The sequence below is a fragment of the Strigops habroptila genome, chromosome 10 (genome assembly GCF_004027225.2).
Source record: "Strigops habroptila isolate Jane chromosome 10, bStrHab1.2.pri, whole genome shotgun sequence".
In the NCBI taxonomy this organism is placed as follows: domain Eukaryota; kingdom Metazoa; phylum Chordata; class Aves; order Psittaciformes; family Psittacidae; genus Strigops; species Strigops habroptila.
In genome coordinates this window covers 42,672,907-42,700,312 of record NC_046359.1, presented here as the reverse complement: position 1 = coordinate 42,700,312, position 27,406 = coordinate 42,672,907, and the positions used below count along the sequence as shown (strand labels likewise).

Here is a 27,406-nt window from a genome sequence, read left to right as displayed (position 1 = left end):
ATTGTTCCTGTCGACGGAGGTGTGTTTGTATGTATATATGTGTGTTTACATATATGTCCATGTGCGTGTAAACTATTGGTTGGATGTTTTTAACTTAAAAGTCTGTATCTTGGCGTGTTCATTTTAGCAAAGTAAAAATCTGAATGATACTACGTTGTCTAAAACTAGTCAGCCACAAGGTATACTGCAGTAGAACATTGCCAGTTTACCAAGTATTCTGAATCTCTTTTGCTCCTTGTATTATGCGTTTCTTTGGGGTTGAGTTTTTTTGTGGTGATGGTGTTTTTGGGGGTTTGTTTTGTTTTTAACAATGAAAGTACTATGCTGGTAGGTATATGAATTTAATGCAGGACGTGTAATGTAACTAGCGTTTGCAGAGGAGTTGTACTTGCCAGTGAATTGTTAAACTGCTGTATTATAGAAGGAGCTTTATAGATATTTGAGATGATCCCCATCCTTCCTTATTATAGTATTGAACTGAGGTTTTCAGTATGCATTGTGGAACCAGTGAATAGCAGGTTGCAAAGGACCTGTGGAGGTCATCTAGTATGATCTCCTGGTTCAGAGAGAGCTGACTTCAAAGTTAGACCAGATTGCTCAGGTCCCTAAAATCTTCAAGGCTGTTGATTACTCAGCCTTTCTGGGTAACCTCTTCCAGTCTATAGCCATTTGACACATTCAAAGTGTTTTTTCCTGATACTTAATCAGAATTTCCTTTCTTGCAGCATGCACTTATATCAGTTATGTATTAGTTTTATATATAGCTTAATAAAGTAGTTTAAACTCATAATGCTGAGATTTGAAAAAATTAGTATGCAGGTTATGAACTGTGTTATGAATCTGCTGAATATATTTTCAATTGTAATATTAAGATCTAAAAACTTTGCTGACACCAAAGTATGAGAAAGGGTGAGATGGCAATAGGTCTGGAGGCATATCTTGTATACTTTCTGATGTTGCAGCAAAGTTCCTGATTTGTTCCAGTAGTACTTTTCAAGTTAATCACTGACTCTCTAATGAGTGTACACTAATTTCATGTAGAGTGAAATAAATCATTTTCAATTTTGAAATTATCATACAAACATTTTGCAGCTGTAGCTGTCAGACTTTGATTACTAATTAACTGCTGTGCATCACCTTTAAGGCTCTTACTCAACAAGCAGCATCAAACAGTAATTTCAAATTGGGTATATAAATTTTTGCTAGTATAAGAAAGATCTGTAAGAAGTGAATTTTGATGCATATGCATGTTTTTACTCGGTCACAACAGCTAGTATGTTTAGTATTGTAGGTATAACAATATATTAGTATTAGTATTGTAGGTATAACCACGATCATGATTTCGCAGTTAGTATTTTGGGAAGTTAAATGGGTCAAGATGCTCATTCTTGGTTGTTCAGTACTGTCATTTCTTTGAGTGGATGACATGGAAGATCAGTTCCTCTCCTACTGGTGGTCGAGGACCGAAGCATCATTCTGTAGACTTTATGAGCCCTCTGTCTCCAATACACAGCATGGCCACTGTTCTGTCATCCACATAATGGCCTCAAACTGAACAGGGGAAGTTCAGGTTAGATATAAGGAAGAGGTTCTTCCCTGTGAGGGTGCTGAGGCCCTGGCGCAGGTTGCCCAGGGAAGTGGTAAATGCTCCATCCCTGGCGGTGTTCAAGGCCAGGTTGGACAGTCTCGGGCGACCTGGTCTAGGGTGAGGTGTCCCTGCCCCTGGCAGGGGGTTTGGAACTGGATGATCTTAAGGTCCTTTCCAACCCTGACTATTCTACGATTCTATAAGCTCTTGTGTAGCTCTTGTGACTGGTGCTATGGCTGGCTGAAAATACCTTCACCAGTCAGACTCATATTCATCTGGTCCTGTCAACATGCAGAAAATTGCCTGTTTTGTGAAATATGTGACAACTATGGGAACATAGCAACAGCTACATCATGTATTACGTATAAGCCTAGTAAAGCTGTGACAATGGGGGGTCTCAGAAGCTCCACAAAGAAGCGCAAGAAATTTAGTTTTGAGTAATTGTGCTTCTTTATGCCTGGAGAAACTTGTTTGAGGCCTTGCTGGAGTAAGTGGAACAGTCTGACATGCTCGCTGCTGCTTAATCCATGCCTTCTCTCAGAATTTGTAGCCTTCTTACTGAGTGTGTGAGGGAAAGATACCTTGCTTTTGAACTGTATCTATTGCCTGTGATTTCACAGTGTCTATTTTGTCTTTCTTTTTCTGGACAGTTGGCCTTAAAAGTGGTACTAGTGCCATTATTGCTAAGCATACACTAATATCTAAAAGATTTTAGATGAGTTCTTGAGCATATATAGACAATTTCCTTCTGTTGGAGCAGTTACTCCTGCAGACTGAGATTGTCCTTGATTTTTCTGTGTTCTAGCTGCTTTTTATTGGGTCAAGTTATGAGAGCTGCTTCAAAAAGAAGAAAATCTGAATTCTCTAGCATCCTTTTTGCAGGAATACTCTAATGTACTGCAGGAAATACAGTCTGGTTTACTAAAGCAAGCCACTGAGCCAGTGTGTCAAAGAAAGAAGGGGGAAAAGTGCCTGAATAGATGAGAGAAATCAAGGTCCTTTGGAATCTCAGGATCTGGACAAATAATTACCACTGTCTCCCCACTCAAAAGGAAAAATAGTCATAAATCTAAAACAGAAATACAAAAATAAGTGCTTGTTCTGAGAAATGTCTTGCCTCTCCTGGAATGTAACGCTGTGTTCTCTAGGTTGTGCAGATTTTCACCTGCAAATACGGATATTCCCACCCATCAGATACCACTGGTTTCTCTTTTTTATCTCTTTGCTCTGTTGACATTGTTTTTTTCTCAGATCTGAACCACTTTTTGGCATGTCACGTGTTGTTTTATTTTTCCCGTTCCTTCACCTTTCTTTCTGACATTTTTGCTTTGTTATTTTAGCTGTAATTTTTCATCCCTGTTTGCAGCTTGTCTGTTCTTTATTCCTTTCTCTGCTCTTTTTCTCATTTTCTCTACAGATCTACTAAACTTCTCCCCCTTTATTTCTTTCCTTTCTTCATTTATCACCAACCTATCACTTCTTTCTGAATCATTGCATCTACTTTCTCTTTTTGCCTTTTCAGTTTTGTTTTGTTGGGGTTTTTGTGTGCAGTTGGTTTTTGGCTTTGTTTTGGGTTTTGTTTTTCTACTTCCCTTTACTTTTTTCCCCACCCTAATATTGTATTTTTTGTTTTCTCTTCCTTCTCTTCCACTACAGAGCTGATGATAATGGAAAATTCTGTGGGGGTATATCTTAAGAAGCTAGTGTCTTGGAGGTTTCCATGTTGGTGGTGGTACACAATTCAGGTGAATTTTAGATTAATAATAATTTAAAAGGATTGAAGTAAAAATAAGAAATAAGAATAAAACCCAGAAGAAATGGCTAGGGTACTAGTCTAAAGACTTGGGTTTAGTTCCACACTTCATTGGAAGCTTATTGTGATTATGAGCGCTTCTGAGTGAGGTTCACAGCAATCTTTACCTCTTATTTAAACCTGTGCGTTAGTTCTCCATCTGTAAAATGCCAAACACGTTAACTTCTACTATGATAGTAGTACTGTTGTTCAGCATAATATATATTTCACTTACATGGGTTAACTGTTACATGATACCAAATTTGGATCATAGCAATATCTTAAGGAGATGGGCAGAAAATTTAACCCATGCCCTACCAAAATACTTTGTACAGAATCATTGTGCTGCTCTGTGTTAGTGACTCACTCCAACAGAGTATCCCTTGAAACTGCTGTGAAAATAAGGCAAAGGAATCAAAGCATGCCTTGTGTTCCTATTCTGGAAGCAGTTCTTGATGGAAAATGTCTTTTCTGGTTCATTTTCACCAGCTAGGGTAGTAATAAACAGCTAAAATACTAGGGAACTTTACATAATGGTTTTGAAAAAAATGACGAACTGCAGCTGTTTTCAAGGAATGGTTAAGTTATTGCATTTTAAGTTGCAGAAGGAGTTCTCACTAAAGGAAGTAATTGTATCTTATTTAAACTAATAAAGGGAAAAGGAATAATGGCATTCTAATAGTTAAGCAATGCATTTAAGTGCAGTTTATACTGCTGAATGGATCTTGTTTATATCATCAAATGAATAATTATTGAGATCTTAGAGGGGGTTTCTGTATTGCTTAGAAAACTTTGTATTCTTTCTTTTTTTTTTTATTTTTGTCAAATAAGAAAAAGAAGCAGGCCTGAAATGAGCTGCAAAAATATGAAATGTTCAAGAAAATTATACACATAACATTCATCTTGCTTTCTAACCATTCTTGCCTTCCTCTTTTGAGACCAAGTAGAATGAGAGCAGGAACATTACAGGAATATTAGCTGTGTGTTACAATACTTCACTGGGAATTGATTCTAGACCTCTGTGGGATCTTTTTCACCCTTTCAGCACTTATCCTGCTGCTCGATTCCTGTGCTTAATGCTGCAGCTGTACTAGTATTAAACTGGCCTGGAATTTGCAACTGTAATTTAAAATGAAAATTGAACTCAAATGAAGCATAGCAATAACAAGAAAGTATTTCCTAAGCCCACATCTATGTGCTTCTGCCCAGAGGTATGAGGGGACGCTAGTGGGCACACACTGATGAGAAATGGGGATTCTTGGGGCCTGAGATGGTTTACAGTGGGCAGAGTTTTCAAAGCTTTTAGCTGTTAAGCTCTGAATTTCTGTAAAGCATCTGTAAATGCTGGTGAGATAGGTAGTCAAATTTGGGTGAATTTTCACAGAGATGATGAAAGGCATTTCCTTGTCACCAAGACACTCTTAAGATTTCAAAGCCGGTTGTCAATCAGCTTCAGCAAGCAGGACTTCAAGTGCATTTTAAGAGAGAAAGGGGAAATAAAAAGTAAGACTCTATGAATTCATTTAACTTACTGCCTTTTTGGAAGTGGTATTTTTATAACGATTGTGATAACATGGACAAAATGAACAGTGAACACAGATGCAAAGGAATACCTGTTCGTTTATGAAATTAGCCAACATAGTGGGCCCCTCACTGCAAGAGAGACATTGAGGTACTGGAGCGGGGCCAGAGAAGGGCAGTGGAGCTGGTGCAGGGCCTGGAGCACAAGTGTGATGAGGAACGGCTGAGGGACCTGGGGGGTTTAGTCTGGAGAAGAGAAGGCTCAGGGGGGACCTTATCGCTCTCTGCAACTGCCTGACAGGAGGATGGAGCCAGGAGGGGTCGGTCTCTGCTCCCAAGGAACAAGGGATGGGACAAGAGGAAACGGCCTCAAGCTGCACCACGGGAGGTTTAGATGGAGCTGAGGAACAATTCCTTCCCCAGAGGGTGCTCAGGCATTGGAACAGGCTGCCCAGGGCAGTGCTGGAGTCACCGTCCCTGCAAGTGTTCACACACCGTGTAGCCGAGGCCCTCAGTGCCATGGGTTGGTGGTGGCCTTGGCAGTGCTGGGGAACGGTTGGACTGGGTGACCTTAAAGGCCTTTTCCAACCTGGTTGATTCTATGATTCTGTGACCTGAAAAGTAACATAAAGGAAAGTTGGCTGCTTGTAAACAGTAAAGGTGAAACCAGCATCTAATTGGAACAGAAAATAAGTTTTTCTACCTAAGAAGTTGAGTGAACACACTTAGGACAAATGTTTTACCTAGGGACATAAAGTAATGGAAGTGAAAGCAAACAGCTGTACAGTTTCACTTTTTAAAGATCACTGCTTCAAAAAGCGTTAAAGCCAGATGTACTCTCAGAAAAGGAGTTTCTGAAGTCTGCTTTTAAAAGATTAAATAAATAAGTAAATAAAAATATGTTATTGAAAGCTTGATCGATTGATATTTGCATCAATAAGAGATTAAACATTCTAGCAGTATTTAGATTTATTTTGCACAGGTGGAAAGTGTAAATCCAGAACCAGGTAGCACAATTCCTTCCTATCCAAATTAGTAGAAATGCTGTATAAGGAAGCAGAGAACGATACTTAAATTGAAAGAAAATGAATTCAAGAGATGCTAATGTATAATTTTCATTGAAAGACGACCAAAATATTTGGGAAAGAAACAAAAGACTGCCTTTGACAGTTAGTTCACTATAATGCTTTAATAATGTATTTGTAGTTTAAATGTTCTAATTTGGGCTCATTTTGGAACAAGAAAGCTTGGATTTTTTCACCAGTGCAGTGCTTTTCTGTATTGCTCTGTAAAATAGACCATAAATTCTTGCAAATGGGAAGTGCTCTAGTAAGTGCAGAGAAAGGCAAATTTCTTTTGTCAGCCAGCAAAGCCAAGCTATGGTTCTGCAGGGTCCTGGTGTCAACAGGAAAAAAAGGAAATAAAAAATCACTAGACGAACATCACTAACTTCAGTTGATTTTAGACCTTTCCTGAGGAAGAAAATTGAAGCTTTAAGAACTGGACATAGAGATAATTCGATATTTATTTTATTAGTTTTATTAAAAAAAAAACACAAAAAAAATACAACCAAAACAAAAGAGAATCTTTTTCTTACATGAATGACTAGTAGAATTAAGCTTAGAAGGTGAGGAAAATGCAGTGCTAAGAACTTCCTGTGAAGTCAGATGGAAATGGTAACAACACTGTTTTGATTTCCACAGGTCTGGGATTAAGCTCCTAGTATGTTGAATTTTCTAAATATTAGGAAACAAAAGAGAACTATTTTTTACTGGAAAAAAACCCAAAACCAAACTGCAGACAATACCAAGAATAACAAAGAGATATGATTACTTTTCCTCTTTACTGGTGAATTGCTTAATGTAGAAGATAGTTGAGCTGTGAATAAAAGTCTAAAATGTGGCAAATGCAAAAAGAAAGTTCATTAAAGATGTTTTTCTATTGTTCATAACAACCCCATACCACTCCCATATTCCCCTTCTTTCATTAAGCAAGACTTGTTTAATAACTCTTTTGGAAAAGAAGTAGAATAATGCTAAGATAATTTGTTCTATGGTGAGATAATATGGGGGTTTTTTTCCTCACGAAGATGCATGTAAGCTTTTCATTTTAAAGGAAGGAGAGCCCCAAGGTTTCATTCAATATTTAATGTTTATATTTTATACTTCTCGTAATGTGGGGTAATTCAGTCAACATAATATTTTTGGATAGTAGAAAAGTTCAAACATGAAAATTCCATTTGGGCTGTCTGCACTGCAGATGAGAAATCTCTAAGGGTATTTAATCATCCAGAATAAGAAAGGTTTCTTTAATTTTAAACATGTGTTTCATTTTATGTTTTATTTAAATTGTCTTAACATTTACATAGAACCCCTTGAAGGCTCGAAAACTTGAAATTCGTGTTAGATTAAAAAAAGAAATAATTATGAAGCATTAGTGTATGTGGAGATATGTTAGAGGAAGAAAAGATACTGTTTGCGTATGAAGATATTCTGCTAATTACAAAATATGACTGGCTAAAATTATGAATTTATATAGTGATTATTTGTTTTAAAGGAACTGGAAACCAGATTGCCAAAAAAATGTTGTTGCCTCCCACAATAGTATGAATATTTAAAGAAGTGATATATATGAGAAACTCCAAGTTGCAAAAGCATAGTTAATTACTGCTCCTGAGACAGGAGAATTAAAACCAAAAGGATAGTTTCTTTTCCCATACATTGAGATGGATGTTCTTGGAATGACTCAGGAAATACAGGCTAAAGAAACTTAGGTTTGTGCTACTGAGAACCTTTGGGAAAATCAATTAAAATAGCAAAGTCTAAACATTGTAAACGTGGAAGGGAACATGACCGGCTTTATGGTAGAATGTGGTGTAGCCTAGCTAGTGTGGTCCACAGGGGACCAGGACAGAGAAGAGAAATGAGGAGCATCGGAAGTAGAAAGTTCAAATGGAATCATAGAATGATAGAACGGTTTGAGTTGGAAAGGACCTTAAGATCATCCAGTTCCAACCCCCTGCCACGGGCAGGGACACCTTCCGCTAGAGCAGGTTGCTCCAAGCCCCTGTGTCCAACCTGGCCTTGAACACTGCCAGGGATGGAGCATTTACCACTTCCTTGGGTAGCCTGTGTGAGCGCGTCACCACCCTCACAGTAAAGAGCTTCTTTCTTATATCTAACCTGAACTTCCTCTGTTTCAGTTTGAACCCATCACCCCTTGTCCTATCACTCCAGTCCCTGATGAAGAGTCCCTCTCCAGCATCCTTGTAGCCCCCTTCAGCCACTGGAAGCTGCTCTGAGGTCTCCACGCAGCTTCTCTTCCCCAGGCTGAACAGCCCCAATGTTCTCAGCCTGTTATTATCTTTAAACTGTGATTCCATTCAGAAAAATGACTGGGAAAGTTTGTGTATTTTCTTCATACTTACCAACCATATGTTCCAGGAATGCACGTTTTGGCCTAGGTTGCTGTGTCACATCTCACTGACAGTCCCCTGAGGTTGATGGCAGGATGTGTGTCATCTCCCCTGGGCTTTCAATCAGTGCAGGGACTTGGGAAAACAGATTAACCTTCATTGTTTAACAAACAGTAGTGAAGAGAAGGTATTTATTTACTTCTGACTTAAATGTGCTAATGACAGTTTACATGCTGTAATTTCTGAGTGTACCAGCAAGGTGCTAATCTGCTTGTGTTTGTCAGGTATTTCACTTATAGTTCTGGTTTCTTCAGCAAGGACTTCATTATTACCCCTGTATGAGTGTTTTCCCAGCCCACTAAAGAAGGGTGAAAATTTTAACTAAGGCAGTTAACCCTCAAAAGATTGAATATTCAAATCTGCCTATTGACAGCAATACACTGGATTCTCAATTCAGAGTTTATTAAATATTTGTTACTAAAAAACTTAGTTTAATAACAATACATTATGAGAATATGAAGGCATTTCACATACTTTGGGTAGAGAAAACTGGATGTGGGATCTTTCTTTCTAATTTGTTTTTCCTCTGTTCTGGCATTTTCTGGCTGGTAGGAACCTCAGACTAAACCCAGTTTGGCTTCTCTGTGTTTGTTTCTTCCAGGTTTGGGTTATGTTTTGGCTCGGTTTTGTCTAGTCCAAACTGGGATGGTAATTTAATATGATTAATTTAATTGGGGGAATTGTCAAAATTTATTTTCTATCTGGTTTGAGACTGGAAAATTTCTTGGGGAATCTGCATAGAAACGATGCAACAATTCGTTTTAGATTTTCACTGTAACCATTTGCTAGTTAAGAGTAACTCTTTAGCAGCTGTTATTGGCCACATACAGTGGTCTTTGGAGGGTATTCTTTGGCTTTGTCAGTGTGCAGGTATGTGCCAGTGTAGTTGTGTCTAAGTTTACACCTTAAATGAAAGGTGCAATGTATGTTAGAGGCAGTGATTCTATATGTAGACGTGCTAACACTTCAGAACATGCTTTCCTTTGAGCTCCAAACGTTTTTCTCCAATACAATCAGTTAGGCCAGCATGCATTAGCAGTGGTTTTGTATTTTAAACTTCGATACATACGCAAAAGTTTGTTGATGGATTGATTGTTGAAGTTAGTCGTTACTTCTGTGTAATTTTTAAGGAGAATAACCAGTGTCAGCTATTCAGTGTTGCTGTATTCACTTCTGTCTGTGATATCATTTGTCTTTGATATCATTAGTCATTAGAATGTCTTTGTGTAACTCAGATTTGCAGAATTTTCAGAGAGCTGTAACATGAATCCATCATTTTATTGCATCATTTACTGTGGGGAGGGCAAATTAATTTTAAATTATCATTTCCACTTTAAAAATTCATTTGAAAGCTTCGATATCTTCTTATGTAAAGAATGCTCAAAACCATTTTCTACCTTTTTAGGCAGAGGTGTCCTTAGATTTTTAAACCGGGCTATTTGTTTTAAGAATTTACCTGCTCTGGCTGGTAAACTAAACTTTCCAAACTAAACAGTTAAACCCTGTCCCAGTGTTTCAGCTTATTCTGAGATTTTCGAATCACAGCTGGTTAATAAGAATTTTCTTTTCTTCACTTTTTTCCCACCTACATTAAGAGTACCTTTTCTGCCACACAGCCTGTGCAGTTTTCCCACAGGGACATATAATGGAGTTCATCAAAGTGAAAAGAGTGAGTCACACCATCACTTATTTACTCCTGTAAGACAATAATGGTGTTGATAGTTACCCAGACACGCTTTCATTTCATTAGATTGTGGAAAAAGCTGGGAGTTTGAAAGTCTTTGCAGACTTGACTACAAGTGAAAAGAAAGAAACTCAGTCATAGCTGCATGGTGGTTACTGTCTCATTTAATGCTGTTTGTTGCCTTTTAGCAACAACAAGCAGAAATGTCGTTGCTCTAAATTTGCTAGAGTATTTCATTATATAAAGTATGAAAAGGAAGTCCTGTTTTCATGGTATAGAGAGTCAAAGGAGATTATTGTGATAAAAGTATCAGTTTAGATTCTAAAATTATGTCTATCTAGTTTCATGGGCACAAGTTATCTAATATAAAAAATCAACAGAACCTCAGCAAAAATCCCAAACCAAAGTGCTTTCCCATATCTCTCTGTTTTGCAAATAAAGCTTTCTCACTATTGCTGCCTGGTGATTTCAAGATCCTGACTGTCCCACTTCACTCTGTTTGGTAGGTAAGGTTTTATGTGTATCTGCTAGACTGATGACTATGTTTCAGGTATAGGATCCCCTGCCTGCTCTGTTTTCCTTTCCAGCCCTTGGAACTGGAGTTTCAAGAGTTAGTGACACTGGGCTAACTAACAGCAAAAGACCTTTTACAGGAGCACTGTAACAGTAATTTGGACTCACTCTAAATGGTAGGCAGGCTCTGATGGGTTTATCAAAGAGAGGATTCTTGACAGCAGTGTCATCTGTAAGAGTGTTTGAGTTACTGATTTGCCTTAGCTAAAGCTAAGAGGAGTTCCATTAGGAGCCCAGTGAAATAGAGAAGAGCCCTGCATTCCCCAGTTATATGTTTATCCATGCAGTAGCTATGCTCCATAATAAACTGTCCTTCAGTTGCCCAGCCCTGGGGATCTGCAGTGCACATTGGCTCCCTTCTAGCCCATGTGCCTGGGTTTCCTTCCCATGGGCAGTATGCACTGAAACAACGGTGGTTTGGGTTTCCATCATCCCTGTTGCTGTGAAATGTTCCAGTATATCCACAGTTGGATACAGCCCAGACTTCCAAAGGAAAGGAGAACAAAAGGGAGCCTTAGAAACAACAGAAACACACTACTGCCTTTCCAGCCTTATTCCATAAAGGGTGGCTCTTAAGCATGCTCTGTTTCTGTGATATGTTGAATAACTGGCAATTGCCTCTGAAGCAGTTAAAAGGTTTATTTCCTTGATGAGAATTTAGGACATAGACAGGGCAATCCTATATACAAAAATTTTCTTATGAAGCTAAAATGTACCACCTTTTTCATGTGGGAAAGAAAATCTTTTCCATTCTTAGATGAATCTGAAATCAAAGCTTATATTGTTCTAGTGTTAATACTTTTGTTAACTTCGTTGTTTGGCAGATTTTTCTGTGGGTGAAAGTGATATGTCTGACACCAGAAAACATTGTTGCTTTAAAACTTTTGTGTATAAGTTAATTCTATGTATGAGGGGCATTGAAATCTTCGTTAAAATCTCTACAGAAGGTGTAAACAAAATGTGATACAGGTTTTTACCTGTTCTTGGTATTCCTTTCATTTCAACTACTGCATGCCTTGCTGTCTTCTCCCAATTCTAGCAGCTGTGTAATGCTGCATAGCACAATATGAGATCAAAAATTGAAATGTAATTATTTTGAATTAACTTTCTATATCCATAGCCATGCATCTGGTTTATTTTCTGAGGAGATATATAACCACATTTCTATCTATCTATCTAGTGTGAGAAGCAAAGACGGTCAGCATCAAGTATTCATCCCAAGCACAAGATTGCTCATGATCCTTTTTCCACTGTCTTTAGTGACTGGATCTAGTGTCTAACTTCTAGACACCAGATACATACCTTTTAGCTGCCCTTAACAAGTAATAAAGAATCTGAGACACTGCTTCACTTGTTAAATTCACCAGTGAGCAGAGTTCACTTGTGTGAAAAGGCTTGTGTCTGCCTTTGTTGGTACCTTATCTTTCTTCAGAGTTTAATTTAATATCTCCCTGGGTGAGCAACTGCATGGGAGGTAATCAGAAGTTTGATATAATGGCTTTAGGGAGTGCATTTTGCTTCCTTAATTGGTCTACATTCCACCTGAACAGAATCTGGCTTAAGATATCCAAAAGTTTTTGCAAGGTAAGCATCCCTGAAATTCAAGCCTAGAATTTTTGTCATGTCATATTTGTGCTATATTGATTTATATATGCTTTACAAAATTCATTGTGACTATGTACTTAATACTTGGCTTTTATCTGATTCTCTTTCATCTGAGAGATTGTTCATGTCCATCTTTTAACAAATGCTTCAGTAGTATTTTTTCTCTCATTTGAAATGTAAAGTAAAAAAAAAAGACATTTATAGATTTTTTAAACACTCTGTCCAGATATTTAGGCTGACCATTTTCCACAGAAGTGTTTCAACACTAAATAATCACAAAGTAAGTAAAGAATTTTCACTTCTTTGCAGCGAACTGCATTCAGAGGATGAGAAGAACACCTCCACTGGATGAACTGCAGCCACCTCCATACCAGGATGATAGTGGTTCTCCCCATCTTTCGTGTACACCTTCAGAAGTCGGAGATAGTAAATGTGAATTCTCCCAGTGTAGCAACAGTCCAAGATGTTCATATAAGTGCCCAAGTGAGGGAAGCACGGGGCACGAAATAGAAAGCTTTCATAACAAAGGATACGAAGAGGATGTGCCAAGTGATAGCACAGCTGTCCTTAGTCCAGAGGTAAATAATAACAGCTGAGTGTTCTGAAGCATCATGCAGTGCAACCTTTTCATTGCTCTTTTGTTATCTAAAGATGACTGCACAGTTACGTGAACACTGATATTGCACCTCATTCATTTAGTTTGTCAGAAATTATTAAATAGGATTTCAGGTTGTTCTTTGTAGTTTTCTTTAAGGCAGAAAACTTCATCACGCTCTAATGACTGTAGTCAAAATTCTTTTTCTTCCACATAATTTTTCAAATCACCCAAATAAAAAACAAAACCAAAAATAGTGTGTTAACACCTTTCAAACTGAACACCCCATAACGTAAAACATCTTTGGGGAAGAGAGGGACAGAAGGAGGGAATCGTTACAAAGATTTCTTTTAGATTATTAATGGTAGTATAGAGATTTGGTCCACTTAATTTTCCTTTTCTCTGCTATGAACTGTAAAGATACCTATTTATTTTTACTATGAAGAAATCGTATCTTCTGACATGTATTTCCTTGAAAAGTCTTTAACAACCAGTTTCTGCACTGATGCCAATGGTAAGGCTACATTAGTGATGTCGTGCAGAAGAGGCTGTTTTTGGTACACATTTATCTTTTGCCTCTACCTGAAGATTTGAAGTGCATATTAGGGCTCAGTCCTGATATGTCAGCAGTTGTTTCTATTTTAGTAGACCTCTTGTGAAGTTGATGTTGCATACGTGGGGTGTTGATGCAACATCTGGAAGGCACAGCTGCAACTTCCTCCAGTAGGTAGCTCTCTGTATGTACCTGATGATGAGCTAGGACCAGAATCTGTGTGAACTTCATTACTGGTGAAGGCACGGTGTGTACATACGGTCCTCAAACCCTAACAGATTGCAGCAAATCTAATCCTAGTTCTTCCCATTTTGTGTCACACCAGTCATTAATGTAGGCATACTCAATAAGAACTGAGAATACTGCCAGCTTTTTTTTATAGCCACTCAACAACTTGAAGAATAAAGCTTTCAGAGGAACAAATTCCAATAGCAGTGTAGCAACTGGTTTAAAATAAGAACATGACATTTTTTAATCCAAAAGGGTTTATTATGATATCTATTCATTTACATGAACCAGCGTATCTTTGATAATATGATAATACGCAGGAAATACATTTGGTTTACATACTTGGAATAGCTTATGAACAGTAGGTTGACCTGCACTTGTAGGTATTTTGTCTTTCAGTATCACTATCAAACTAGCTGTTGTAACAATGTAGGGCATCTATATTTTGTGCAAATTTGAAGTCACAATAAACATTCTTAATTTTAAGTTTGAAATGCAGTTTTAGGACTGATGCTGTTTACAGAAAGTTCCGAAGGTATGTTCAGGATGCATCTTACAGATGCATCTGACACAGTTCCAGTAAAATTGCATTAAGAAAACCATGATAATTTTTGGCACATGCATAGAACCCTTGTGGGGTGCAACAAGAGCTACATGTGCAAGTAGGTGTTGGAATTCCTGTATTTTTTGCTGTGTCTCACCGTGCTCTCAAATCACTAGTCAGCTCTTAAACAACTCTAATAATAATATTCACTTCAAAATGTGTGCGTACTGGCACTGAAATGAGGTAGTTTATCTCATAGCAAATGTATATGCATTTTAACATGTCGGGCACAGAGAAGAGATGAGAAATGGATCCCAGTTTAATCTGAGCTGTATCTGATTGGCTCCTGGCTTTTGGTAGTATTGGCCAGGTAAAGGCTTTTGAATTTTTCTTGGCTGCTAGTCAGCCATCTCCTCTCGGTGTTTAAGTACCTTGTGTATGAAAGGAATACGATGATCATAGTCCCTCCATATTGCTTAGAGAAAGCTATATATTTCCATGCTAGATTTAATAATAGAATACAAGAAATAAATAAATAAATAGCTTTTTTTTTTTTTTTCTTCCTGTTCTTCAGGATATGTCAGCTCGAGGATCGTCTTCACAGCTTCCTAAACCTTTTGATCCTGAGCCAGTAGCTAAATACGGCACACTGGATGTGACTTTTGACTATGACTCACAGGAACAGAAGCTTTTGGTGACAGTGACAGCTGTCACAGACATTCCCACTTACAGCAGGACAGGTGGAAGCTCGTGGCAAGTACACCTAGTTCTTCTCCCCATAAAGAAGCAGAGAGCAAAAACCAGCATCCAGCGGGGACCGTGCCCTGTCTTCACAGAGACATTCAAATTCAGTCACGTGGAGTCTGAGATGATTGGGAATTATGCGGTTCGCTTCAGACTCTACAGCGTACGGCGCATGAAAAAAGAGAGGGTTGTGGGAGAAAAGATTTTTTACTTAACCAAATTGAATCTTCAAGGGAAGATGTCAGTGCCAGTGATACTGGAACCTTCTTACAGTCTGTCTGTGAGTATTAAATGAGGCAGAATAAGAATGCAGTGATGTACAGTGTCCTGAATTCTGGAAGAATAGTGTGTATATTTATAGAGTCATCACATCCTCTCTATTTTCTTCAACAGTGGTAGCACTGTATTAGCACAACGATAATTTCCTTAGAGCTTCTGTAAGTACGTTCACTTTCCACCTGCAAAAGCTTCCCATTATTTTTCCTTTTAATTACTTAGAAATTTCCAGTCAATAAATATGGATATAGTGGTGAATATATGTATATATGTAAACATGCAAATACATATGTATTTAATGGTATAATCTTTACTCTGCTACCCACAGCATTTCAACTGGAAAATAAAAATTGGGGGGGGGGGGTGGCGGTGGGCGGGAAGCCCTGCTAGTGAGTGCCCTCTGTGTGTTGCAATTAAATCTTGGTTGCAATAGATATTTTCCATTCAAGAAAGAAAAATAGGAGAGAGGAATTTTGAAAGCAGATTAGAACCTTGTAAATAATTGATTTCTGGTTGATTTTGCTGGCTGGACTTAAACCACGACAAGTGAATAATAGTGTGAAAAGTAGTTCAAACTGAAAAGGATTTTTGTTTGCTGAAAAACCCTGCCTACCTGATGAACAACATTTTTTGTCCCTACAAATAATTTAATATTTATAATAAAGCAAAGCAACAGTAAGGGTAAACTTTGGTGTTACTGTCCAAAAACTTAGAGCTGTATATGGGCAGTGATCAGCATCTCCACTTTTATTTTGGCAATATTTAAGCATGCTTTTGTCCAAAAAGAGAATGTTTGTGATATTGTTGTCAGGGCTTCCTACGGCAGGACTGCTTGAATGCTCATTGCTTAGGAGCTGCATATGTGCTAAATAATGGAGTTTTGAGGGGAAGAGAAGGTGATATAGCAAAAGCAGCCTTATTTGGGCATTGTATGTGGTTTTTAGGGAGGGGGTTAAACTATCAATAAAAAGGGAGAAGGGAAAGAAAGGATTTTTTTTTTTTTTAAGGTGAAGTAATGCAAAGCAACGCAAAAAAGTTGGATCAATTGAAATGGCATTTCTGTTGAAGCAGAGTATTACAAAATACATTCAAAATAAAATGCCATTTTATTAAATGCCTAAAAATATATAAATTAGAATTAGTAAAAGCTGAGACTAAAACTTGGATCTGAAAGAGGATCAACTGACAATAGAACAGCTTTTTTATTATACCTTAAGAAGTACGGATCAGTGTATTCCAAGGATGAAGTGGTTCATCTACCTAGTGTTAATGTCCCTAATGCAGAGGTTGCTAGTTTCACAGCTAGGAAAAAAGCACCCATGAAGCAAACCACTGAATATTCCAAATGTACTTGCTAAATTTGTGTGTGTTTTCAGTAGATTCTTGTTGAAAGTTAACCAAAGTCAGCAAAAGAGGCCAGTGAATGGGCCAGGCTTTCGACTGATTGGTATATCCTGTATGTGCATTGCTTATTCTTCTGAATTATTTTCTTGAGCTTCTGTGGCAGGGAGAGTTAAAACAAATTCCAGAAGGCATCGAAGATAAGAAGATTGATATTTATTTTCTGTGGTAGTGAGGGATGCCACGTCTGCACTTTTCTCCCCTCATTTTTGAGGGGAAGGAACAAGAATATTGATAAGAAGTGAAAGGATCTTCCAAAGTTTGTTGCTGTAATGGGGTTTACACAGGTTTACCTTAGCCCTACCTGTTGCTGGAAAGGAACCTTCATCGACTTGATAGCTTGAATGAGGATCTGTGGGTTTTTTGGCAACTATGCAAATAAATTTTACACCTTTGAAAATTCATTCACATCCAAGTTCATAGGCATTTTTCTATTAGTATTTATAGCCTATATCATATTTTTTTGATGAGCAGATTTATAACAGGATTTAACATACAGTTATTTTTCAAGAGTGTTAAAATGCATTGTGTTTTTAGGATGTATGACTGGAAGTGCGGGGCATCCTGCGTCACTTCAATTCAAGCCCTTGTTATTACAAACAGCCAGGTCACCCCATTGTGAATTTTCATCTGAAAACATCAGGTTGTTTCATTTCTAACCTGAATTTCTTCATGGCCAATTGCTTACCATGTGTTCTTATGCCAGCATGGTCCTTGAGCTTCATTAGTTCTTACCCTTCTCAGGTGTTTGCCTCTGGGTCTATTTATACACATCGATCATACTCCTTTTTAACTGTCCTTTTGCTAGAGTAAACGAACATCTTTACATCCAACTTATCATAAATGCCAGGCAGGAGTTATTTAACAGGAGAAGGTAAGTGTTGTTTCAATTCGGAGAGATCCAGTTGTTCAGGGATATTTACAATTATAAAATCCACAATGAGGTACATTGTAAATTCTGAATTAAATCTTCATTGTTCAGCTGCAGAGTGTTTTTGTGCTGAGAAGTGTTTCTATCTGACGGATTTTTTTTTTACTAAGATGTTTCTTGGACCCATGACAGTTGTCCTATTTTTTCCACTGCTTCTCATAATATGGATTTTATGTCTTAGCTATACCTTCCCTCACTAAAACTTCCTAATCCATTGAAACACCTATGATAATCTCTTGGCAGTAACATATTTTATTTGCTTTTGTACATGCCTGATATTACATTAATGTATTTTATTAGCTAATCATCTGCCTTCTGATTGTGTAAGAACAGTTTGCATCCTGTGAAGTTTAGTATTTTTTTCAGTTACACCTTAAAGCCATACCCTAAAAGCTAAAACAATGAAGTGTGGTTAAAGGCAGACCACGGAGTTCAGTGCCTTTCAAACACAGTGGCATGCTCATAGGAGTGGGGCCTGCAACTCTGGTTATTGTTAAAATGTGGGCAAGTGCACATCATGGTGAGTACGTGACACTAGTATGCTCCTTAAATAGGTTTCAAAGCTACACATGGCTTCAAATTTACAAATATGTTCAGAAACCTGTCTTTCTCACTCGATTTCACCCTGTTCCTCACCTTCCTACATTGTGTTTAATGTCTTGCATTAGCAGCTATTATCCCCAGTTGCAGTTCTCCCGCGTAACGGGGAATTCCTCCTCAGCCCTCTTATTTTTATCACACTCTTTCTTCCAAGTTCAGTGTATGTTCAAGTGAGGAGGAAACAACAGGACCAGTAAGGGCTAGCCAAAGTGCTTGTCACTGTTATCTGAGACTGCTCCCTCTTAGGTTTGATAGAAAGGAGCCGTTGGATCAAAAGTTCATAGAAGATGTGTACATTGTGGTTTTGCATGCATATAGTTTGCTTAGGAAGATGCTTTCAGAGGAATTTTCCTTTTAGTAAGATGGTAGACAAATTTTTGTTCACCTGTCTTGGAGTTTAGAATCAATTTTGATGCTTATTTTTCTTCAGGAAATCTCTGTGGACCTGTTTTTAGTTGTTCTTCGTTCTTCTCATCTGAAGAAATTTTCCTGACAGTGAACAACAGCCTCCAGTGTGATGTGGTTATAAAAATATATAAGCAGTTTATTGAGTGAAATCTGTTTGGAAAAGATCAGAGAAACAAGTGTAAGCCTCTTTGCCATCCCATAGGTTGCTTTTTGGTATAGAAGAGCAACAATCAATCATGGGTTTTATTTTTTGATTGGTTTTGGAAGTACCAGATCTTGGAATTTGGATGACCTCAACATACCTCTTCCTGCTCAGCAAATGTAGGAATTATTCATTACTTATTGTCAGTAGCAGGATGTTTACAACGGAGATGAAGTAAATTTCATTTTCTTTCTTTCTGTAAAGTTCTCCATTTGTAACATAATGAACTCCCAGATGTGGTCCCCATAACAAAGAATGGATGGTGTAGGCAATCATAAGTGCTTAAAGGATTATTTTCTATGTCTTTAGTGTAAATATCCAGAGTATCTGAGCATTATTTTAATTACAGTTTTTTGAGTAAAGGCATTTATGAATGGAATGTATAAAAATACTCTCCACTTTGAGGACAATGGTTATCACCCAGTATATATTATTTTATGCATTCTTTTTAAGACATTTGTTCCATGTTGCCCTTTATATAAGAATAGAATTATAGAATGGTTTGGGTTGGAAAGGACCTTAAGATCATCGCGTTCCAACCCCCTGCCATCGCAGGGACACCTTCCACTAGACCAGGCTGTTCCAAGCCCCTGTGTCCAACCTGGCCTTGAACACTGCCAGGGATGGGGCAGCCACAGCTTCTCTGGGCACCCTGTGCCAGCGCCTCAGCACCCTCACAGTAAAGAACTTCTGCCTTAGGTCTAACCTGAACTTCCCCTGTTTCAGTTTGAACCCATCACCCCTTGTCCTATCGCTCCAGTCCCTGATGAAGAGTCCCTCTCCAGCATCCTTGTAGCCCCCTAGAAGGCTGCTCTGAGGTCTCCACGCAGCTTCTCTTCTCCAGGCTGAACAGCCCCGATGTTCTCAGCCTGTCTCCATACAGGAGGTGCTGCAGCCCGTGAGCATCCTTGTGGCCTCCTCTGGGCTTGCTCCAACAGCTCCATGTCCTTCTTATGTTGAGGACACCCCAACTGCACATAGTGCTGCAAGTGCAGAGCAGAGTAGAGGGGCAGGATCACCTCCTTCGACCTGCTGGTCACGCTGCTTTTGATGCAGCCCAGCACATGGTTGGCAAAGCACAGGATATGGTGGGCAATGAATAAGAAGAAATAAAGGGACATGGCTTGAGGAATTCGAGTTAGTGGTGTTAAACGTGGAAGATCGGAACTAATCCTTTGACGCACAAAGAAACATTACTCTTGAGATTTCTTTGAAGAAAATTACTAGGTGATTGGCAAATGGTGACCATGTTACTGAAGCTGCAGTTGAACTTAGTAGTACTTGGCACATGAAGCAGTCTCGTGATGTTGGGCTGGTTGGGCAACAATTCATGGCAGTATGGGCAAGCAGCAGCCGTTGTTTTCTCCGTACATGGCTTGTGTACCTTTGTGTGGTGTTCACCAAGCAATGCTCTTGGCAGCTAAGAAGGTAAGTGCTAACCCATGGCTTTCTCTGCTCAGGTCTTCATCAGGATATGAGTGGGAGGAACCCAAAAGCAGCTGTGGTTACTGTGCCCTAAAGCTAATGGTGTGTCTGTGCTGTTTCTGACAGCTACAAGTTCCTGGAACTCACATAGAATCTGACCAGGTGATCAGGACCTCCCACTAGATATGTTCAGTCATCACAGTAAAATATTAATTGGCTTTCCAAATTAGTGTTATTTGCTCCTGATTTTTTATTATGTAAATATGCCTAATCATTCATGACAAATTTTGGCATATAATAGTCTGTTCATCCAAGAAGTACTGCACTAGGAATTGAGGCTGTTTCAGTCCCATATAGAGTAACCTTGACACTTCACAGAACAATTCTAGATAGTTTTCAAGAATATTTTATTTTACAATCACAGCTTTTCTCGGGTGACTGCAGCTGTTCTGGCACCTCAGGAGCAAAATGTTGACCAGTTTCAACATATACAGCTTGTTTTGATAACTGATTACTTTCCTGGAGGGTGATGTGGTTATTTCTGTCACAGATTCAACAAGCCTTTTGAGTGAGCTATCCAGAAATGCTAGAGTATTTCCTCACCCTGTACAGAAACTCATATCCAGTTCTTTGAATGAATGCAGAGTAAGAGGCAATAGTCCTTGCAAGTTGTGTTAAACTGTATAATTAAATTGAGTATTTCAGCCCTTTCATGGGTTATTCACTATGTCCACTGCGATCAAGAGATGGATCTTTGTCATTAGGATGCTCTTCCTTATACCGTTGTAGGTGTAGGCCATATTGCTGCTATCTGTCCATTGAAAATCAAGTCCAAGACAGTTCAGGAAGCTTTCCACAAAGCAACAATGTAGGGTTTGTCATTCTGCCATGTCTAGGCTAGCTAGGGTTGTGATTCCTGTTCTATCAGTACTTTAAAAAGAGTATAAAGCTTTTCCAGATGAAAAGCCCTGATTCTCTGGAAACAAGCTTCTGACTTCTTAGGAGGTTCTGAGCAACCTTAGTTGATACATCCATCGCATTTCTCAATTAATTGGTATTTCTAGCCTTTATTGCTGGACTTTCTGGTAAGATACAATAATAATTTGATTCCAGTTATTGCCGAGAGTCATTGATAATAGAGCTAATAAGAATGCTATCGAAGTGGTACTTATATATCATTTCTGGGATATGCTGACCAATGTGGACGGTCAGATCATTCTGAACGTCCATGCCACTGCCATGGCAAAGTTATCTCAACCTGGCCTTCAAGTTTACAGAGGTTTAAAAAAAATGCCAGCATAACACCAGGGCTTTCCTCAACGCACTGGCAAAATCAGAACTTGAATTTAACATTAACTTTCAGCTCCTTTGCTGATGTACCAGATGGGAGGTAAGTTCTGACTTTGGTAACTAGATTTATTACCATGACTGAATGTAGGATTCCTGAATGTGGAGAATTTCATGTCTTTGTCAAAATCATCAGTTGGTCATGTAGCCAGCATAAAGAGTGCTTCTTGTCTCTCTATCTTAATATCTGTGCACTGAGTAAAATAACAAAAACTGGTATCTCTTGCCTTTAATCAGTGAGTTGCTTGAAAAACATTATTTACTTAGTTTGATCTCTCAATCTTTGATATTTGGATCAGCAAATCATGGGAATTATGTTTCAGACATGGTATCACTATATAGAGCATAGGATGATGCTTTTCAGTCTCCAAAATGTCCCCAGTCAAATGATAGGTTGTGAATAACTGTTCTAGATTAAATCAAAGTAACCCTCTTGAGAAATTTCCGAGGAAACTCTGTTTCCTCAGAAAGCCAGTCCATCAGTGACAAACATATTGTCTAGAATTATATGTCTGGTTTTGATCATCTTTACAAAAATAAAATGGAAGAAGCTCATCAATATGTAAAACTAGAAAAATCAAGAGTTTCATCAGGTATCTGAGATCTCAGACTATCATTCTCTATGGTGTAAGTATGATCTCCCAACCTGGTTGGCAGTTTTAAAGAGCAGTAAGAAAAATAATCATACTGTAAAAGCATACTGTGAATTTCCCAGAAGTGGCTTTGTAGTAGTTACAAGTAAAGATTTTCAAGGTTGTCACTAGCATGAAATTTCCACTTCTGAAGATTACAGACTGTTTAAATCCTCCTCAATCAACTCTTTCAGTGGAGATATATTCTTTAACTTAGGAATCCAAACGAAATCCTGTTTTATTTGTTAGTAATCTGAATTCTTTCTTATTTGCATGCATGTGTACACACAGACATCTCACTTTTGTTACTATCTTTCAAATAAACAAGAAAAAGGCAAAACACAGAAACATTCTGTTTGCAGGTTTGAGCACCCTTCAGCAAAAGCTGTGTACTGTTCTCCTCCCATTTATTTCCAGTGGGGAAAATCCTAATCAGAGACATTGCACAAACAGATGAAGTTATTACTCTGGAAATTTATAACTTGTTTGTGGAACTTTTTGATTTTCTTACTGGGTGATGATTCTTCTCCTGGGTTTTGCAGTGTAACGTAAATGTTCGTTAGCATTATTCATTTTAAACTAGACCTCCAGGTAATCACTTCCTTTGTATATTCAAGCAGCCTGTATTTGGTATCAGATAAGCATTTCTGTTCATAGGTTGTCTTTGGCAAGGGATCCTTTTAGTCTTAGTGAGCTAGCCTCTTGTCAGGCTTGGCTCTCCTTATCTGACCTTGTACAGCGTCTTTCGCAGCTCCTGTCTTTTGATTGGGGTTAATCAGCTGTCAGCTGGCACTAGGAGAATCCAACTCTTGCCCTTCTTTGTGATGTGTATGATAGCTCTAAGAACTGAAGCAGATCTCTTTCAACTGCAAGCACCTGGTGAACCTCTCCGATTGTGAGATTAAGCATGACTTGAACAAATCAAAAGGGGTACCACCAGCAGGTCGCATTAGAGCTGGGTGAACTGTTAGTCGCAAATAGTTCCACTGACAAATGCATTATAAACATATCCGTAATGTTATGGATTAGTGAAAAATAATTGCATGAATGTTTATGCAATCAAATACTAGTCTGTAGATTGACTACTCATAAATTATGCTCGCTGTTCAATTGCTGAATCTTCTTCTCTTTAACCAGTTTGAAAGAGCATAATCAAGAGAGAAAAGAGAAAAATGAAATTATTTGCCATTGATCTCCCCAACGAGCATAGAGAATAACTGCATCTGGACAGAACATTGTCATTTAAAGAAGTCTGTGGCCTTGGAAGCTGTCCCACAGTAATACCTCCGTGGTTGTACCAGGCTGACAGGAGTAAGGAGAGGGGGAGGTGGGAGTGGGTCTGGGTAGGAGCTGTTAGCTTGGCTTCCTCAGCAGCGCAGGTGAAATGTCTGCATTTTGTGTCAGATGTTCTCAACTAAATTGCCAGCGCAAACATCTAACAGCTTTTAGTGCTTGAATGTTTCTTTATGCTACATGTCTTATCTCAGAAAACAGAATGCAATAATAAAAGGCCTCTTTTCCTCCCCTTGCCCATGGCAGTATAAAAAGCTGGTAGACTTTTCTGATGTAAAACCAGCACTTTCGTAAATGCTGTGAATTCCATTGTACGTTCATTTCCAGTTGCCCCCACTACTGCTTGGGTGTGCTCTGCAAATTTCAAGCCCCTGAAGTCTATGCAACTAGTAGATGACCTTTTGTAATGTGGCAAGGAAGCCAAAGGAGTAATTTAAATGCGATCAAGTAGAAGTTATGAAACACTTAAAATGTTTCACTTTCAAAAGAGGTTTAATGTTTTGTTGTGCAGAGCTGATCACATTAAAAACTTCTAGACACAAAGTACTAATAGGAAATGCTCATGCAATATGAAAAGCAGCACAGAAATCTTGCTGTGACCTTAGTCAAAATCTTTTAGAGAAGTGGAATTTTGGTTTGCCATTATTAAAACTAATTATTTTTTAAATTTTTAATTTTATGACTAAATTATGGAATCCTAAAGTTTGAGAACAAACTGTATTTGAATAATACAGTGTTCTTCTTAGAAAACCCACAAAGGTTTTAATTCTTCAAATTAATTAATATTAAATTACTTTGAAATTGGTTTAGTATCATCATGTATCTAAGGAAGGTTTATAGCTTTGTGTGTGATATTATCTACAGTAAATTAAATTTTTAAGGTTTTAGCCACTTGATTGTAGTGAATTAAAGAATTATTAGTTTTCATTTCATGTCCATTTTCCAGTGTTTTGTCTGTGAGAAAACAACATGTTTTGTAAAATTCTGCATCCAGAAGTCTTTTTTCTCTCGATAGTAAAAAATAAGGCAGAGCAGAAGCTTCTGATGAGAAATGGGAATTTATAGCACTTCAGATAATCTGATTTTCAACTACATTAATAGTAGCTTAATAATCAGAATAAGTCCATACTTGATGCGAATACCAGCAATATTGAATGTATTTATTTGCTAAAGAGTTTTAAATTTGAATTTGTGAATAGGAAGTCCTGGTAATTTTTAAATCATGCCACTCCACCCAAAATAAATCTGTTTGTTTCCTAAAATCAAGTTGCATAGTAAAAATGTTACTTGAATATTTCCTTTAATGTCTGTGATTTAACTTGGTTTAGACATCAATGTTGTAAAGTGTTAAGTACCGGGATAAAAATGTGCATTCTGCTTAATTGGAACTTAAAGGAAGCTATTATGCAAAAAAAAATCCCCAATAATGACCTGTCTTAAATAATGCTGCTTTCCTAAACTGGGATCTCTGTGAGGTGCCTGAAACTATATGTTTCAATGTTTGCAAGTTCAGGTTATTAGTTTAAAGCAAAATAGTGATAACTATATGTTCCCTTAATTTTACTATACAGGACAGCCAGCTACAATAGGAATTAGAATTTCCTCCCTACCGTGTTGTGAAGATGTGAAGCTTTGTTCCATTTTCTTGAATTGAACAAACAAATAAACCCCCCCTAGAACGTCCAGATGGACTCCATTTAAAATTGCCAAAACCTCAAAATGTCAATGATATACATTGCATCTTTGCTAAATATTATTATTAGTCTTAGTACTAAGAAATGTTATTTGTCATTTAATTCGATCACTAAATCTTTTTCTCTTTAACCAGTTTGAAAGAGCATAATAAAGAAAAGAGAAAAATGAAATTATTTACCATTGATCTCCCTAACGAACATAGAGAGTAACTCCATCTGGACAGAGCATTGTCATTTAAAGAAGGCTGTGGCCTTGTTATTTAAAATATCGTTTAATATTGATTTGAGGATCATGTGACACTTGAGGTCTACCTTTAGAAACAAAAAGTTGATATGTCCTGTAGGTATCAGCTTACAAAAGGAGTATCGATTGTTTAATTTAAGGAACTGGTTTGAGTATCGATCCTTGCAGCTCTTCTATGAGTTTGCGGAAAGAGAAGCAGAAGCCAAGAGGACCTGAGGCTGACATCTTTGCAAAAGCATCGAAGTGTCCAGTATGCCACATAAGTGGGATTTAGATGCCAGAATTCAAAATTATAGAGCTCCGTTCTTTGACATTCCTAATGATTTTGCATCCCTGTGTTTTCAGGGCTGACTTCCGGTCGTTTAAGTTCTCTTTCCGAGGAATGTCTTGATTTTGGTTTTTTTTCCAGAAGTATTGTAGCTTTGAAACATGTTGTTAAAAAGTATCTAGTGCTTAAGCCACTAGTGAGGGATGTGGAGCCTTTAGGTTTATTTTTCTCCTCCTCCCTGGCTCTCAGAGCAGAAGTAGGGGATGGGCTCCAGGCTAAGTGCCGGTTTAGAGCCTGTTTTGTGCCTGGGTGCTCTAATCACCTCAGCAGGCTTTTACCTCAAAGTGGAACAGTAGCTTCAGGGTTCAGCACTGGTGATTAAGAGAGATAAATACTATTATCTAAAATGCTGGAGACCTGGATTCAGTTCTCTCTTTTTCCAACTAGGGTACAAATCTCCTTCCCTAACCTCGCAGTTGTATTGATACAGAAGTAGAAAAAAGTAATGTGCAAAAAAAGTTCTTGAAGAGATTAGTGGTATAACATTAACATTTAAAATTTGAGAGAGACATTTTGACAAGTAACATGCTGTGAATCAGATTTTTGTTGCTGAAGGATTGTCATCAAGGTTTCATCTTTCCTGTATGTATTTTGAAAAGCCAAGAGAATCAGATGGTCTTGCTTCAGAAGCCTACGGAGGCATGATTTTGACCTGTGCATTGAGGAAAATGAACTTTTAACTGCCCTCAGAGCATGGCCACGTTGTTCCCTGTGATTAACTCCAGTTGGCTTAAGAGCAGAGTTTATGAGCAGAACTTCAGTGTATAGAAAAATAACAGTAGGACATGAATATGTAAGTAACAAATACCCTGTTTCCATGGAATTTTGGTGAAGGAAGACAAATAAGTACATTTTACATATATTATCATTGTTGGAAAGAGAGGATTCTCTGTGTTGTAAGAAGGCAAAGAAAAAGATTATTGAAAATCCTTAGGGGTTCATGTCTGACACGATGTATTATATGTGTTCACTTCCACTGGCACTAGGGAAAAAAAGAGTGTTCTTTTTTGATTGCCAATTTTTGTACAATAGGAACATGTGAAACCCAAATACCACTTAATGGGAATGGTTTTATTATATATTTATTTAAAAGTGATGTTTCCTCCCTGCATAACATATGCAAAGAAGTCACCAAGGACAATAGTTTGGAGAATTAATAACTAAGGTTTTGTAGAATAACACGTACTCTTACAATCCAGTGAAAAGCAGTGATTCTGATAAGGGTTGATCAAATAAAATCCACCTGATTTTGTAATGAAGTGCTGTCGTGTGGTGTATAAAGGAAACGTTGGGTCCTTTGCACAAAGCTCTGTGTTGGAAATTGAAAAGCTGAAAAATTGTGATTTACTGTATTTGAACCAAATATTTGGAATAGGCTTTGCTTAGTATTTGTTTGCTTGTATTTACTGTTAATAGGGGGGTTTTGTTGTTGTTATGGCTAAATTGACAAAAATAGGTTAGTGATTTAGCATTAGTATCCTGGAGACAAACTCAAGAGACAATTCCTTGCACTGTGGCCAGATCATCTATACCTTGACAGTTCATCCAAGTTCTTAAAAATGTGCATTTAAGATTTTACAGCAGTTCTTACTGGGCTATTCTGGTGCTTCACTGACCTTGAAAGGCTTTTGCAATTAGGGAACCTTAGTCTGTTTTTTCCCCTGCTTATTAAAATACACACAGTGTTTATAGGGGAAGAGAAGGAAGACTTATAAAAATAAAC

At 37.9% G+C, this 27,406-nt stretch overlaps 1 protein-coding gene across 7 annotated transcripts in view; it reads left to right on the top strand.

The window, feature by feature from the left end:
- The window catches only part of SYT14 (synaptotagmin 14), a 93,254-nt gene that overhangs the window by 49,099 nt on the left and 16,749 nt on the right, over positions 1–27,406 (top strand). For all 7 annotated transcript variants that reach the window (XM_030499745.1, XM_030499743.1, XM_030499742.1 and 4 more), the window contains 2 exons: positions 12,548–12,816; positions 14,733–15,182. In XM_030499745.1, the coding sequence (XP_030355605.1) occupies positions 12,548–12,816; positions 14,733–15,182 (719 nt within the window). The remainder of the gene's footprint in view (positions 1–12,547; positions 12,817–14,732; positions 15,183–27,406) is intronic.